The sequence below is a fragment of the Typopeltis vanoorti genome, chromosome 23 (genome assembly GCF_054136105.1).
Source record: "Typopeltis vanoorti isolate ZY-2024b chromosome 23, IOZ_Tvanoo_1.0, whole genome shotgun sequence".
Lineage (NCBI taxonomy): Eukaryota > Metazoa > Arthropoda > Arachnida > Uropygi > Thelyphonidae > Typopeltis > Typopeltis vanoorti.
This window is the reverse complement of record NC_143571.1, coordinates 3,560,218-3,577,434: the sequence shown is the minus strand read 5'-3', so window position 1 is coordinate 3,577,434 and position 17,217 is coordinate 3,560,218. Positions and strand designations below refer to the sequence as shown.

General features: G+C 38.1%; 1 protein-coding gene across 2 annotated transcripts in view; it reads left to right on the top strand.

The window, feature by feature from the left end:
- The window catches only part of LOC150093578 (vacuole membrane protein 1-like), a 229,721-nt gene that overhangs the window by 151,252 nt on the left and 61,252 nt on the right, over positions 1–17,217 (top strand). Inside the window, exon 9 of one of the 2 annotated variants that reach the window (XM_090413134.1) lies at positions 5,911–5,991. The exons of the other annotated variant lie outside the window; for it this stretch is intronic. Within the exon in view, the coding sequence (XP_090269260.1) occupies positions 5,911–5,991 (81 nt within the window). The remainder of the gene's footprint in view (positions 1–5,910; positions 5,992–17,217) is intronic. 2 annotated transcript variants of the gene reach the window in all.

The window sequence follows — 17,217 nt, the reverse complement described above, 5'->3', positions numbered from 1 at the left end:
CATGTTATTCTTTTCAATATGAAATTCAGTTTTATCCTGCTCAAGACTAAATAGTGATCACTTCCAATTTCAAATCCTCTGTACACTGGTGTCCTGCACCAGGGAGAGGATTTGAAATCACTATCAACAATAACATAGTCAATTTGACTTTTCTTATTCCTTGCCTCTTCTCTCCATGTGAATTTGTGTACGTTTTTATGTTGGAACATAGTGTTAGTAATAACCAGTCAATGTCCTGAGCAGAAATCCAACAGATATTTGCCATTATTATTAGGTTTGCTCTTTTCTCCAAATTTTCCCAAAATATTTTTGTATGTCTGACAATCATTTCCTATTCTGCTATTTAGATCCCCAACAAGGACCAACTTTTCCTTTTTAATTGTGTCAGTTGCTTTTTCTAAAGCCTAAAAACATTCCTCCACTTTTACCTTAGTAGAACCTTCTGTGAGACCATAGGCACAAATAAGTCTCATTGTCCAGTTCCCCATTCTCATATTTCCACACATCACTCTACTTGAGACTGCCTACCATTCATGAAAATTAGCCTCGTATTTTGCGTTGAATACTATGGCTCTATTTTGGGAAATTATTGTGACAACTACCGTGTTTGAGTAAAACTTTAGTTTAATATAAACTGAGATCCACTTTCGATGTTTCGACCTTTATATCAAGGTCATCTTCTGGAGCTTATGCAATATATATACGGTAAACAAGCTATACTATAATTTACATGGTTGGTCAGTAACTTTAACAAACCATGTAGATTGTAGTGTAGCTTGTTTTCTGTATATAGTGCATATGCTCCAGAAGATGACCTTGATATAAAGGTCGAAACGTCGAAAGTGGATCTTAGTTTATATTAAACCAAAGTTTTACTCAAAGACAGTAGTTGTCTCCATAATTTTCCAAAATGTATTCTGATCACCGTGTTAGCCTAAAATAAAGAATACTATGGCTACTCCTTCTTTTCCTTGATTGTCATTGCCTGAATAAAACATTTTGTATTTATTGCTCAGAAAGATCTCGCCAGTTTTTGTCGTTTTCATTTCAGTCACCCCTGTTATGTCGATCTGGTACTTATCTAATTCCTCAGCTAGCTCCATTTCTTAGCCATTCAGGCTTCTTATGTTGATGGTATCGATCTATAACTCTGGTGATGTTGAGTTGGGGTGTGTTTTCAGATTTGTTCCAGTAGCTGACTTTTCGCTGTTCGCCCTGGTTCCCTGGCGAAAACAACGGATGGGGGGGGGGGGGGCTTGTGTAACCGGGCGATGGCCCAGCTGGCATGAAATTTTGTCATGGTGTACCATCATTTTGTATATTGGTTTAAGCCAATAGGAATACAGTTTGGTCAGCTAAATCCCAAATTGCCAACCCATCCTCTTTCGTTCAGTATCCAGGTAAATACCCAACAGAGTGCACCACGAGAAGGCAAGGATTAGACATTAGGTCAGAAGCCCTGGTCGGTTCTCTGCATTCCTTTAAAGGTTGTGTGGAGGTCTCCTCTCAGTTATACAGCTTTGACCCTTAAGCACTACTTAAAAAAACTGCAGGAATTGCCAAAGTGCTTCATCAAACACATCATTACACAGACAACATTAAACAATGAAAATACCTAATAAAATGTACATACATTGCTTCAAATAATTGTCTCAGTATTATGATCTTACTTATAATCAATAGTTTTCAATTTAACACCCATTACACCTGAGAATGGCATGATTAGGCTTAACAACAACAATTATCAGTTACAAATGCTATCATACTTCTCCTTGAATGCATTTACCATCAGGGGAACTCGCAACCAATTTTGGCAATCCATTTCACTCTCTCACCACACAAAACATCTGGTCTCTGGATACCCTAGCAAACCACTCTCTTACACAACTTCCATGGATGACCCTTAGTTCTCTGACTATCATATATTGAAAATTTTCACTTGCATCAATTTTATAATCCCCCCCCTTTTTAATATCTTAAGTTTCTATCGTGTCCTCCCTTTTCTGCCAATCAACTAAACTCTGTAATCCCCAAATCTTCAACCTATCCTCATAAGAGTATTCTGCAGACCTGTCACTCATCTCTGAATCTTCTATATCACCTCCTCGTCTCCAAGAAACCCAGGTGACCAAATCTGTGTGCAGTAGTCAAGATGTAACAGAATCATAGCCTTATAAAGAGGGATAATAACTTCCTTATCTTTACTTGTTAGCGTGTTTTTCAACATGCAAGTAATTCGTTGAGCTATTTTTCCAACTTTTGTAATATGACCTCTGAACTTTATCCACCATTATCCCGAAGTCCCTAGTCTCACTGATTTCCTGCAAACCAATACATCAATATGATACACCGTATGCAGCCTTTTCAACCCAAAGTGAATAACTAACCTTACGTTTTGCAACATTAAATTGACAATCATTATCCTTTGCCCACAGTTCAATTTATTTAAATCATCCTGCAGGATATCTATATCATCTTATGACTGTTACTCTTCCCAGTCTGCATCATCAGCAAACAACTCAATATCCCATTTAAATCTTTACATTGTCATTTATATACAAATTAAAGAGAAGTGGCCCTAGTATCAAACCCTGAGGTACTCCACTAGTCACCATCATTCTCCTAGACTCTACCCCATCCTATACTACTATCTGGTGTCTGTCCATCAACCATCCCCTATCCATGCTACTAGCCTCATATCCATACCCATCCTCTCCAGTTTTTGTAATAGTTTCCATGTGATATTCTGTCAAATGCCTTGGCAAAGTCAAGCAGTATCATGGTGTGGCCATTATCCAATTCTGCTGTCACTTGATTATAAAATGTGAATAAGTTACTCATAAAGGACCTACCTTTTACAAAGCTGTGCTGCCCACTATAGAGTATCACATTCTTATCCAATCACTGTTGTATTTTACCTTTCACCAACTTTTCCAATACTTTAACAACCACTCTCGATATATTAATTGGTGTGTAGTTTGCTACCTCTGTCTTGGTGCCACCTTTATGCAATGGTACTTACTACCTTACCCTCTTTCAACTCCCTTGGAACCCTGCCAGAGATGAGACTTAGATTGAACAACTTCGTCAGAGGCAATGCCAATTCTCTTGCATATTCACGTAGTACATGAGCTGATACGCCATCCTGTTCATCTACCTCGCTGTTAATATGCATCTCTGTAACATCAGCAACTGTAAAATCACCGTTTGGATGATACATCTTTGCAAAATGATAACTCAATTATTTCTTTTGATTGTCACCTTCCTACTGTGAGCATTGTTTAAAGTCATTTTCCCTCTTACTTGTTACATAACGAAAAAACTCTTTTGGGTTTACTTTGACCTGTTTGGCTAACTCTATCTCTCATACTCTGATTTGGCCTACTTTACCATACTAGTCACCCTTCTTGCCTGCACTTTGTACTACTCATGAGTATGCTAATCACTTTTTCTTTATTTCCTACACCGTGTTCTATTTTTTTTCCAGCTCTTGCTTTATATTTTTACTCATTCACTTAATTCTACAACTTGGTTTACCCTCCTGGCCTTTGGTATGCAGTCTGATGCTGCTACCCTCAAGCAATCTCTGACTACTTGTCATGCAGTACTGACATTCTTTCCTTGTAGCTTCTCAAGCCATTCATTGTTCCAAGATGACTCCTGAGTCTTTCATAATTACAAGCCTTATAGTCGAACATAAATCCCTTCTTGACAGAGAACTCCCCATGTTTGGCAACTTCCTAGAACAAAACCACATAGTCACTCTCCCCAATTGGAGACAGAGTATCTACCTTGGTTATGGATATATCTTCCGATGCTGTTATCACATCCAACACGTTCAAACACCCCTTGTCCCCCTTCTGTAGCATGTTTCATTATCTCTTAGCAACTGTATAAATCTCACTTCCATCTTGCTATGCCCCTTTCCTCCCTCCAATTGATGTCCCCATAGTTAATCTCCCATAATAATTATCCGGCCTACACGCGTTGTGCTGATTTGCCGATACATGGCATCTTCTTGTGTGGAAACCCTCCCGGTCTATAACAGCACCCAATGTATTTTGTCCTATTTGCCTCTATTTCACACCAGACAGCCTCAAATAAACCATCTCCCTCAGCTTCTAATTTTGTTTATTGTAATTCTGTACCTATCATCAGCAATACTCCCCACCTCCTGTCCTGTTCCTTCTATCCTCCCTGAAAATACGATACCCTTTACATTCTATCCCTGTAACTATATCATTTTCAGTCAACTAGGTCTCAGTGATGTATATAATTTTTGGCCAAGTTGAGCTTACCAATGCCAAAAACTCCTTTCCCTTATTCCCGATACTTTCTTGCCTTCATGTACATGCATTTCACTGTCACTTTGTACCCATAGTTACTTTTGTCATGTCATTACCAACCCATTTAAATTAGAGACCTGTGAAATCCCATTCGCCATTGCAATAATCATTACTGTACCCATGCTCATTATTCCAGTCATTAAGAATATATCCTTCTTCAATTTTTATGCCATCTTTATTATCTCTGATTTCATTTGCACTCTTTCCTCCATTTCTTATTTTTTCAATAGCCTCCATTATGGAACATATCACCTTCATGTTATTTATCTTCTATATTCATACCAAAGTTTTCCCTTGACCATTGTTGAGCTACTGTTACAATTAGCTTATATTTTCTCCATATTTTTTATGTGCATTAATTGACTTACCAAGAATTTTCACTGTGATTTCTTTTCCACTACTACCTCTTTAACTTGAATGTACTGACATGTCTTCTGCAGACCACTTCCTCACATGCCTCCCTGGCTGTGGGGGGGGGGTGGGGGGGGGGGGGGGTGGGGGGGGGGGGGGGTGGGGGGGGGGGGGGGTGGGGGGGGGGGGGGGTGGGGGGGGGGGGGGGTGGGGGGGGGGGGGGGTGGGGGGGGGGGGGGGTGGGGGGGGGGGGGGGTGGGGGGGGGGGGGGGTGGGGGGGGGGGGGGGTGGGGGGGGGGGGGGGTGGGGGGGGGGGGGGGTGGGGGGGGGGGGGGGTGGGGGGGGGGGGGGGTGGGGGGGGGGGGGGGTGGGGGGGGGGGGGGGTGGGGGGGGGGGGGGGTGGGGGGGGGGGGGGGTGGGGGGGGGGGGGGGTGGGGGGGGGGGGGGGTGGGGGGGGGGGGGGGTGGGGGGGGGGGGGGGTGGGGGGGGGGGGGGGTGGGGGGGGGGGGGGGTGGGGGGGGGGGGGGGTGGGGGGGGGGGGGGGTGGGGGGGGGGGGGGGTGGGGGGGGGGGGGGGTGGGGGGGGGGGGGGGTGGGGGGGGGGGGGGGTGGGGGGGGAAAGGCAAGGGGGCCACTACCCAGACCTGTTTCGACCTTTCTTGAGGTCTCATCAGTGAGAGCCAGGCTAGAAATACCAAGATTTTAGTAATACAGTTTAGTAATAGTTTAGTTTAGTAATACATTTTTAACATATATATATATATATATATATATATATATATATATATATTGGCATACATATTTACTCAGTAGATAATGTTATGAAACAATTAGTTTGAATGGTATTATAGTCATTCAAACGAATTGTTTCATATATATATATATATATATATATATATATATTTTTTTTTTTTGTGTGTAATTTCCATTACTCTATTTGTATCATGCCATAATAAGGATAAAGGACTGTCAGAAAAGCATCTACAATATGTGTGCAAATGGAGAGAGAGAAAGAAAAAAAAAGTGGGCAATAGGGTTACCTGAATTGATACACCTAATTTTGTATCAATTCAGGTAACCAAATGTTTGATTTCTATAAGAATCATGCTGTGGTAACTGTACATTCTTCAGATAAATTATTAAGAAATATATTTGCTAAGAATTTTAAATCAGTTCACTTTAATTTGGGTTTTTAACATTTTATCTATTTCTAGTCATTCCTAGATAGAGCAAGATTGGCAATCCAAAATCTTGTTCAGAAAGTAGGCTTCTTTGGTATCTTAGCTTGTGCCTCAGTAAGTAATAATTAAAAAAAAAAAGAATATAATATATATTAAATTATATTATTATGGTAGTACTAACTAGTTTACTCATTTTGAGCATAAGTAGTAATGATTCTTAGAATTCTCCATTTAGAATACCATCTTTATTCATATTTAGCTGACAGCCAATATCAGATAACCCCTCTTGGTTATTGTATGAGATTTTGATGGGAGTGGAGGATTATATTTATTCTTAGATGACGTATTGCAGAGAAATGTGAACCAAACATGAAAATAAACTTCTTGATTAGAAGGCAATTTCAAATAGAGTTATGTGAGCAAACTTTGAAATTGGGAAATGGACAATGAAGCTTATTTGTGCCTATGGTCCCCTAGAACAGTGATGGCGAACCTTTTAGGCTCGGTGTGTCAAAAATTCAGAAAATGTCTAATTTGACTCTGCTGGTATGCCCCCACTGAGAAACAATTCTTTACGTATTCATTTATTAAAAAAAAAAAATACAGTCCAATCATGTGGTGCTATGAACCATATATTGAAACATCAATTAGAAAATGAAATATGAGTAAAACAACCTCATATATACTTAAAACAAGATGATGAAAAATTTCCTCTATTTACAATAGAGGAAACGGTATTCTTCTTCTGCAGCTTCTCCCACTTAAGTGGGGTCACTGTTTCTTATGAGTCTCCTCCACACCTTCCTGTCTTGGGCTGTCACCACATCCAAATTCTTCATCTTCAAATCCTCTTCTACCAGCTCCCTCCATCTCTTCTTTGGCCGCCCACGCTTCCGCCTTCCTTGCACATCCATCTGCATGACCCTTCTTCCCACATATTCGTCCTCCCTCCTCATCACATGACCAAACCATCTCAACCTTGCCTCCTGTATTTTCGCTCCTAAGTTCGTAACTTTCACTGTTCCCCTGACATAGTCATTTCTCAGATGATCCTTTCTGGTCACACCGCACATCCACCTAAGCATTCTCATCTCTGCTACTTCCATCCTGCTAATGTTATTTTTCCTCAGGGCCACAGTTTCTATAGCATATGTCATAGCTGGCCTCACTACTGTCCTATAAATTTTGCCTTTCAGATTGATCGGCACCCTCTTATCACATAACACTCCAGCCATCTCCCTCCAGTTCCTCCAACCTGCTTGTATCCTGCATCCCACTTCCTTCTCACCTCCTCCATCTTCTTCCACTGTCGAACCTAAGTATCTAAAGTCTCTCACCTTCCTGATGACATTTCCTTCCAGCTCCAGGTCTGTCTCCTGGCCACCGCCCACTGCGCAACACATATACTCTGTCTTACTTCTGCTCAGTCTCATACCTCTCTCTTCCAGTACTTTTCTCCATCTTTCCAGTTTAGTTTCCGCTTCTTCTCTTGAATCTACACAGAGCAAGATGTCATCTGCATACAACATTGTCCAAGGTGCATCTTCTCTCACCTCCTCTGTTACCACCTCCATCACAATATTAAACAGAAACGGACTTAATGCTGACCCTTGATGCAAGCCAACTGTTACTTGAAAACTTTCTGTCTGTCCCAAACAGGTCCGAACACTTGTCTTCACATTTCTGTACATTTCCTGCACCAACCTGACATATTTCTCCGGCACCTTCTTTTCCCTCAGACACCTCCAGACTTCTTGCCTTGGCACTCTATCGTATGCTTTCTCCAGATCAATAAATACCAGATGTAGCTCCCTTTGTTTCTCTCGATATTTTTCCATCATCTGTCGTAACCCAAAGATAGCATCTGTTGTTGATCTACCAGGCATGAAGCCAAATTGTTCCTTTGCAATCTCCACCTCCTCCCTCAATCTACCATCAAGAACCCTTTCTAGGATCTTCATTGTGTGGGACATCAACTTTATTCCTCTGTAATTTTTACAGTCTTGTGCATCCCCTTTACCCTTGTAGATGGGAACAAGAGTACTCTCCCTCCATTCCTCGGGTATATTTTCCTGTTGGCAAACTTTCATGAACAGGTCCCACAGCAGGTCAATTCCCTCTTCCCCCAGTGCCTTCCATGCCTCCACTGGAATTCTGTCGGGGCCCACCGCTTTTCCATTCTTCATCCTCTTCATGGCCTCCGTCACTTCCATTCTACTGATGTTCTGCACCATCCCCTCAGAAGGCTGCCCATCTCCTCTGTGAGTCCTTGCATTTTCCTCATTCAGAAGTCCCTCAAAGTATATTTTCCATCTGTTTCTTATGTCCACATCCCTCCATAATACTCTTCCTTCAGCATCTTTGATCTGCCTCACATGTAAGATGTCCTTAGCTGCTTTATTTCTACATTTCGCTAGTTGGTAAATTTTTCTCTGTCCTTCCTTTGTTTCTAATTGATCATACAGATCTTGATATGCCATGGTCTTCGCCTGTGCCACAACTCTCTTGGCTTCTTGCTTTCTCTGTTTGTACACCTCTCTGTCCTCTTCCACTCTTGACTCATCCCACTTCTGCTTTGCCTTCCTCTTAGCTGTCACTGCCACTTGTACATCATTATTCCACCACCAACCCTCCTTCTGCTCTCTAATCTTACCAGATGTCTCACCAAGCACCTCGATTGCACAGCTCAGGATTACTTTTGAATTATGTTTCCACCAATCTTGTACACTTTCCAGTCCATCCGAAATCCTCTCTAACACTCTCTCCCTAAAACGATTCCTCACACTCTCTTCTTTTAAGCGAAACCACTTAATTGTCTTCATCCCATGGCAACCAGAAGTTCTTATCTTCGATCTTAATTTAAAGTCTGCGCACAGCAGTCGGTGTTGTTGTGCTACTTGATCTGTTGGAATTACCTTACAATTTGTCACAACCTTAAGATGTTTTCTTCTAGTCAAAATGTAGTCAATTTGTGAGCTGTTGTTACCACTTCTAAATGTTATCAAATGTTCTTCCCTCTTGAAGAAAAACGAGTTCACAATTGCCAGATCAAACGCTACTGCAAAGTCCACAACCCTCTCTCCTTCCTGGTTCATCATTCCCACTCCGTGGCCACCATGCACCCTTTCACAGTCTCTATTCTGTCTTCCTATGTGCCCGTTCAAGTCTCCTCCGACAATCACCATCTCATTTTCTTCCAATTCCCTCATTTCTTCATCTAACACGTTCCAGAACTCATCTTTTTCCTCTGCTGTACAACCAACTTGCGGGGCATATACACATAATACGACCACCCGCTCTTCTCCAAGACCCAATTTCATTCGCATGATCCACAAACGGTATGCACACTGATAATTGGGCCTACAATAGTGCACTAAAATTATCCTGCTTTTAATAGCCATTTGGAATTGAACCGGAAAAAAAAAAAAAAAAAAAAATATGGAACACATTGCATAACATTTCATTAACATAGCATCCAAGCAAGCAGAACTAACTTCATCTGTCATTCGGTTTCTTTTGTCTGTTTTAATGTTTTTTAATGCTAAGAATAAGGTCTTGCAAGAGTGTGTAGAGGGGAAAATTGTGAGCAAAGCCATTGCTAGATTTTTAAGAGTGCTAAAAGTTTCCAGTATTTGGTTCCAAGCATTCAAAATTTCTTGTTCATAGTGGTATTCTCCATTCTGCAGGCAATTTCTTTTGAGATCCTCAAGTTGAGACCTCAATGTGACAAACACTTGAGTCCAGATGCTCGCCTGGAACTCTGACTACAGCTCTAATCCTTCAGTTAGTAGCCAGTGGAAATCATTTAATTCCATCATCCGGATACTTAATTTTAATTGTCAGTTCTAAACTTCTAAATTGATTAAATCTTCTGCTAAACTGATCATTTATTGAGTTTAAAATATGTTGGTACTTTATATGCAAGGACTACATTTCATTTTGTACATCCAAGCTGATCTCCTCGAAATGTTTGAGTTGAGGAAAATACTTATAAGTTTTAGTCCCCACATCTCGTTTGAAATTTGAAGTTTAGTTTCAAAGGCTTTTATGAATCCAAACACAACGTTAGTACTTTTGCCAAAACCCCATAACTTTAAGTTACAGCAGTCCACTGTAAGTTGATTCAACTTAAGTGGACTGCTGTAAGTTGAATTCTCACTTCACAAGTGAGAATTTTCTGCAATAGTGCAGAAAATTCTCACTTGTGAAGGGATTGAACAGCTACTAAATTCACTATTTTTGTTACAACTGTCATTACATCATGTAGTTCTGTGAATCCTTCCTTGGCACAACACCTCCTGGTGGATAATGCAATGAAACAACACAACTCTGTCCAATAGCTTCCTTAAACATTTCACAAATCTTGCCCCCCCCCTACCATATTGGATTCCCCATCTGTCATCACAGACACAACTTTAGATATATCAATGCGTAGGTTCACAGAGCATTTTTAGAACAATGTTGCATATTTCGTTCCCTCATGCACTTATTGACAATTTCTAGCTTTACCAACTCTTCTCTCATTGTCTGAAATTGGAAAATCTAGGAATGATGGCCAATTGAGCCGATGAGGTGACATCAGTAGTTTTGTAAAGAGAAATTGAAAAATATTTACAATGATTTAAGTCTCCTTTTAATTTATATTATACGTCGGAGATCATTGTCATCACTCTGTCTTTAAAGGTATTTCTGCTGACTGGTAAATCAGTAATACTCTTAATAATACCATCTTTATTTTGCATATCTTGAAACAAAAAAAGTTGCACATTTGAGAAGTTTCTTTAACCATGCTACTTGCCAAGACATCTATAGACGTCAAGGTTATCATGAATACGAAGTGCATATTAAAATTGTAATACCATTGATATTACATTGAAATATATGATGGATACAAAGCGTATAAGAATGCGTATTTGATCCATAATGGCCGGTTAGGTAGTTAATAAATTCTCCTTCACTTAGGGCCTTTCATGCTGAGCGATAGAGTGAACAATGCTGAAACTTGCTGATGTTAAATTCATAGAACCTCTTAAGAATTTAAGGAAGTTATTTGATTGACAATCTTTACAGTGGTGTAGATGCTGAGAAACATATTCCTTCCTTTCTTCCTCACTTTTTTTCCAAAAGCCACTGATGATTTGTTTCAAAATGCCTTTACATTCCACATTCTTCTTACTACTCTTACATGGCACAGTGATTTGCCATTTCTGTCAACACCATACTTCACAGTCTGTGCATCTCAAAACCTTCGACCACTTCCTTTATCACTCAGTTGGGATTTTTTAATTTAAGATTCCTCCATAACTGGACTAGAATGTTAAAGAAATAAAAACTTTTATTACGAATTTCACAAGAAATCAGAGATATTTTGTTTAAGTAATAATTACATAATTACTAGTTCCAGATACAAGAGTTTACAGAGGATTTGAAATTGGAAGTGACCATCACTTAGTGCCTAAGTAAGATAAAAAATGGATATCGCATTGAAAAGAATAGTATGTAAGAAAGTTTTAAAAATAATTAAAGTTCAGCAGCTTTTACAGGTAAACTGTACACTTATCACTACAAATATTATTGAAGGAAAAATGAAATATTTTGAGAACAATAACCAAACCTTGGAGGCTCAGTGGCAAGCTCTAAAGAAAACATTAATTTTTGTTCAGAAAGTAAAGTTGTCTGCAAGGATAGAAAAATAAGAATACAATGGTGAACTCAAGATGTTAAAGAAGCATTACTGGACAAGAACAAATCATACTGAAATTCCTAGCAAATAAATCAGCATATGTCCTAAAAGAATATAGAGAAAAATGCTAGAGCTAAGCTATGTATAAAAGTAACTAAACAAAAAGTCATGTGAGGACTGGTAAGAATAGAGAAAATAAATATCGGGAAGGTGGCCAAATGTTCTGGAGATTATTGAAAAAACTTAGAAATGGAGGAAAGAGTACTTAAAAGAATCATCATCAAATTTTTGATAAAAAGAAAAAACGTTCATCATCTGGCTCTAATCCAGAATATTTTAATAATGTGTTACACCTTTACACTACTGGTGTATGTCAAATATATGACTTCTACATTACTTCAAGCTTGATATCTCTTCTCGGTCAGGCTTCCATTGATGAGACCTCAATGAAAGTCAAAACCACTCTGGATAGTGGCCCTTCCCATAATTCATAGCATTATACACACCCAAAAGAATGTGCACTTTTCATTATGGGCTACTAAGGCAATTAATGTGAAGTCACTAGCCTCTGTATACAAGGAGCCTAGTAATGAAAATACTTCACATGCGAACTTTGTTTCCTTATACTTGGATAAAGAATAAAACAAGAATATAATTTCTTGGAAAATTTAATTTAAGGCCCACAGGAAAGTTTTTCAAAACACTACAATTATATAGTGTAAATAGAATATTATACAGAGCAATAGATAGTTCTATATTTAAATTGCAAGTCAGCAGTTAGAAATGAAGTAAACACAATAAGATGGTTTGATGTGAAATCAGGAGTAAGACAAGGATGCACGTTATTTCTACTCCTATTCATTATCTGTATGGATCACGTTATGAAAAAAAAGTGGCATTAAACCTAATATTAGAATTGGAGATTAACTTAACTCTTTGCTCTCTAGGGCTTTCTGGATAATCCTGAAAATTTAACAAATTTTTCATCACTTGTATGAAATTCAACAATAAAAAGACAAACTATGAAAATAGGCCATACCATAGAAAAACTTCAGCTGCATTCTCAACAGAGAGCCTATGGAACAAGTAAAATATTTCAGCTATTTAGGCACAGTTTTTAGTGAAGATGGCAAATTAAATTTTACAAAATAGACAACAGAATAATAAGCAAAGCTAGCATGGTGTGGAGCTATTGAATAAATTTATATGGAATAAGAGAGAAATTAGCCAGAATGCCAAAGCAGTATACAAGACAGTGTTCAAATGAGTTTTAAGTTATGTATCTGAGAGTTGGGTTAGAAATAAAGTATTTGGTCTGAGAAAAACTTGGGAAGTAAACAAATGGCATCACTGGCAGAATCATATTAAAAATTGAAGATATTAGAAAGGAACTTGACATTGTTAGCATTCAAGAATGTTTGGGCAGAGCTAATATAAGGTGAGATGGCCACTTAAATAGAATGAGTGGGGAAAGGTTAGTAAAACAGGTGTTTGATGCCAAGGTCTAGGTGGATTGAATCATTCAGAAGTGCTTTAGAAGAATGAAATTTAGACATGACAGTATTGGAATGCTAACAAGTAATAGATTAGTTTGGAGGGAAATTGTTTATGAGATTAATACTAATGTAAACTTAATGATGTAGCAGTATCATAGTAGGTGACATATTGCAGAGAAATGGAAATGCTGATATAATTCTGTATCTGTAGGTTGAAATCTTATTATGCATGATATGTTTTTGAATATCTAGAGCTGGGACTTTCATATATGTTGACATTTAGTGGAGAAAACACACTAGAGATAATAATTACTAACTAAATATATGTGCCTAATAAATTATCCTGTCCATATTTCACTTTTGTGTCCAAGGCATCTTCATGGGCACAAAGAAATATAACTAAGTATGCTAACAGGAAGGCAAACCCAGGTTGCACAAGAAAGACAGGATCCTACAGTCCTAATTGGCATCCTCTATGGGTGTAGTGATGGAATCTTGCTGAAGAACTTAAGATAGTGGTCGCTGAGATTTTTGGTTTATTTGTTCAGATTTGGTGAATCTCAACAAATTTTTATTTGTCTTGCCAACCTGGCAAAGAACACTTGTTTGGTTAATCTTTTCTTTCCCATTCTATTTAAGTGAGCATACCGCCTCAAATTAGCTCTGCTAACATATTCCTGAATGCTAACAATGGCAAGTTCTTTCCTAATATCCTCAGTTTTAATGTGATACTGCCATCTGATTCATGTTGAAGTTCATCAGATTCCTAATATGTATCCTCAAGGGGTGTAAAGGATAATTATGATAGTACTACATGAAAAAGTTACACCATTACTAACTTCCAGTCAACAATTTTCCTCCAAATTAATCTGTTATCTCTCAGGGCTCCAACTTTATCTGATCTTATATTTCTGTCTTTTAAGGCACTTTTTACTGTATCAATCCATCTACAACTTGATCATCTTCCTCTGGGTCTTTGTCCTGCCAACCTGGCAAAGAACACTTGTTTTGTTAATCTTTCCTCTCCCATTCTATTTAAGTGAGCATACCACCTCAAATTAGCTCTGCTAACAATGGCAAGTTCTTTCCTAATATCCTCAGTTTTAATGTGATACTGTCATCTGTTGACTCCACTAATCTTTCTCAGAACTCTCAGAGGTCTCCAGTCTTCGATCAAGTGTTATTTCTAACCCAGCTCTTGGATCCATAAGTTAGAATTGTTTTGAACATTGTCTTCTATATAGACAATTTAGTGTTTTGACTGATTTCTTATTCCATATAAATTTATTCAATATAATTTATTCTTCCATTTCCATATTTAATTTACCAACTTCACTAAAAATTGTGCCTAAATAGCTGAAATGTTTTACTTATTCTATAGGTTCAATACTCAGGATACAGTTGAGGCAATGTTTCTACCTATTTTCGTTGTCTTTGTCTTTTTATTGCTGATTTTCACATCAAATTTATTACAACAGTGATTCAATTTAGTGAGGGAATCTTGAAGATTTGTGCTAGATTTATTCAGAAGTATAACATCTGCATATAATAAAGCTGAGATTAACATTGCCAATTTTGATATCAGATTTAATACTGCTTTCCTTTATAATGTGATCCATATAATGATAGATAAACAGGGGAGATAATGTGCATCTTTGTCACACACCTGATTTAACATCAAAGCATCTTCCTGTAACATTTTAAATTTAACTGCTGACTTAAAAAAAGACTGTATTGCTTGATATAATTTTACATTTATACCATATGATTGTAGTGTTCTGAAGAGCTTTCCTCTTGGCAACTTGTCATATGTCTTTTCTAGATCAACAAAACTTAAATACAAATCCTTTATATTCCCAAGATTTCTCACCTATTTATTTAAAATGAAAATCTGATCTTTAACAGCCTCTATTTGGCCTGAATCCAGCTTGTTCTTCACCAAGCTTCCCTTCCACAATTGTTTTTAGCTGTTTCTCACGAATACCAGGCGCATTCAGTAGGGAAATACCTCTAATTCTCACATTCAGTTTTTTTTTCTGTTTTTATAGAGATGGGTACTATGAAAGCTCTGCTCCAATTGTCTGCAATTCAACCGTCTAACCAGGCTTTCTGAATTATGCAATGCAGCCACTGTAAAACTTTCATACCCCCCCATATACCTAACCACCTGGCCAGGTTGGCCAAGTGGTTAGTGTATCTGCTCTCCAACCAAAAGGCTGCAGGTTCAAATCCTGCTGTGGGCATGGATGTTTGTGATTGTCTTTGAAAATACTAATGTTGGTAGTGGGCAGTAGATTGCATTGCGATTTGTTGTAGTTGGTGGATTGAGTGGCGGGGACAGAGTTGTTGAGTAAGTGTCCTCCCTCAATGAGTCTTTGGACTCCCTGGCGGTGGCACATAAAATAATAATATTTGAGCGTTTCTGGTCAAATTTCATCTACTCCAGCTGCCTCTCCACGTTTCAGGTTTTTGATTACTTTTTCTACTTCGAGTATGGATATGTGTTCCTGACTACATTATTGGGTGTTTTCTACCCTGTGCTGACAATGCCTCCATTTCTAAGCTTTCAATAGCCTCCAGAATATTTTGACACCAAATTCTTCCCATGACTTTTGTTTAGCTAGTTTACACAGTGCTTTGCTTTCTTACATTTTTCTCTGTATTCTCTAAGAGCACATGCTGAATTACTTGACAGGAACTCTTGATATGCTTTCTTCTTTCCCTTGACTGCCTCTCTAACTTCCTTTATCCACCAGGGAGTTCTGATTTTTCTATCCTTACAGACAACCTCACCACATGTGTCTCTGACTGAATCAGTCAATGATTTCTTTGATTGATTTTCTTTCCCCTCAAATTAAAATCTCTTATTTGTCAGGCCTCCAATGTTGTCATATTTTATATTTCAGTCTTCTTGTTTACTGTATCATTTCATATTGATCTTGGTCTTCTTCTGGGACATTTTTTCATGTCAAGGTCTTTTTTAATATATTCATTTTTAATGATTCTGCCTAGTTTGCACCTTTATCTTTCAGCTTATTTTACATTAAACTCTTCCAGGATTTCCTTAAGTTATTGTCAGATACCAGAACTATAAGTGTAAGCTGTATATTGCTCTACAGTTTTTCTTTACCTCTTCTCCACTATGCCTCCATAAGTCTTACCCTGGAGCACACATGCTAGAGAGAGAGTTTTTCAGTAATTATTACATTTAGTTTTATTTCTTATTTTAGCTGGTTAAAATTAGAAATAAAACTGGTTTAATAAGAACCCTGCTTCAGCCATTTGCAGTTTGACCTTCTGACTTAGGCCATCTGAAATTATTAAAATTGTTGAAAATATTTGTTTAAAAAAAACAATATTTTTATGTTTCCATATTTGAGCATATATGCTCAAAAATAAGTATTTTTAAAACACACATTTTCCATCTTAACTATTGATTGGTGCTCTCTCTGATGCATTCTTCATGAATATTTTCTGTCACTGTTTTGTCAGTATTTATCTTGTTTAACAATCATTTGAAGCAGCTACTTCAGACATCCAGAATATCATTGTCTTTGGTTTTAATGTCACCTTTATGTTCTCTGATTCCTTTTACGGTACTCTTTCCTTCACTTTTAAATTTTTTTTCCTATGGCCTCCAGAACATGTTGCCATCTTTGTTATATTTCTCTTCAATATTTTTACTAAAGTCTTCCCATGACTTTTATTTAGCTACTTTTACATACAGCACAGTTTAGCTTTCTTATATATTTTATTCTATCAAGGCACCCATTAATTTACTTTCCAGGAACATTCAGTTATTTCTTCTTTTTTGGGACTTCCTCTATATCGTGAGCAGACCAAGAAGTTCCATATTTTCTATTCTTGTGAAAAACCTTTATCACTTTCCTTCCTGGTGGAATGAGTGTTTTCTTCAAATTTTGCCACTGGTCTCTAATGTATAGATTCTTGTTTTCAAGCTTTCTTTTTTCCTCCAATAATTTTTATATTTATATTTGTATATTTAAGTCTTCGGTTCACTTCTGAAAGCTTCATTTCTGCATAACGCAGTTTTGCAGAAATGAAGATGCACTCTTTGCACCACTGAAGATGATTCTGCTTATTGGTTCAGGTAATGTGGGACTTGCACATTGCAGTCCTACCATGGAAATCCATGTTGTG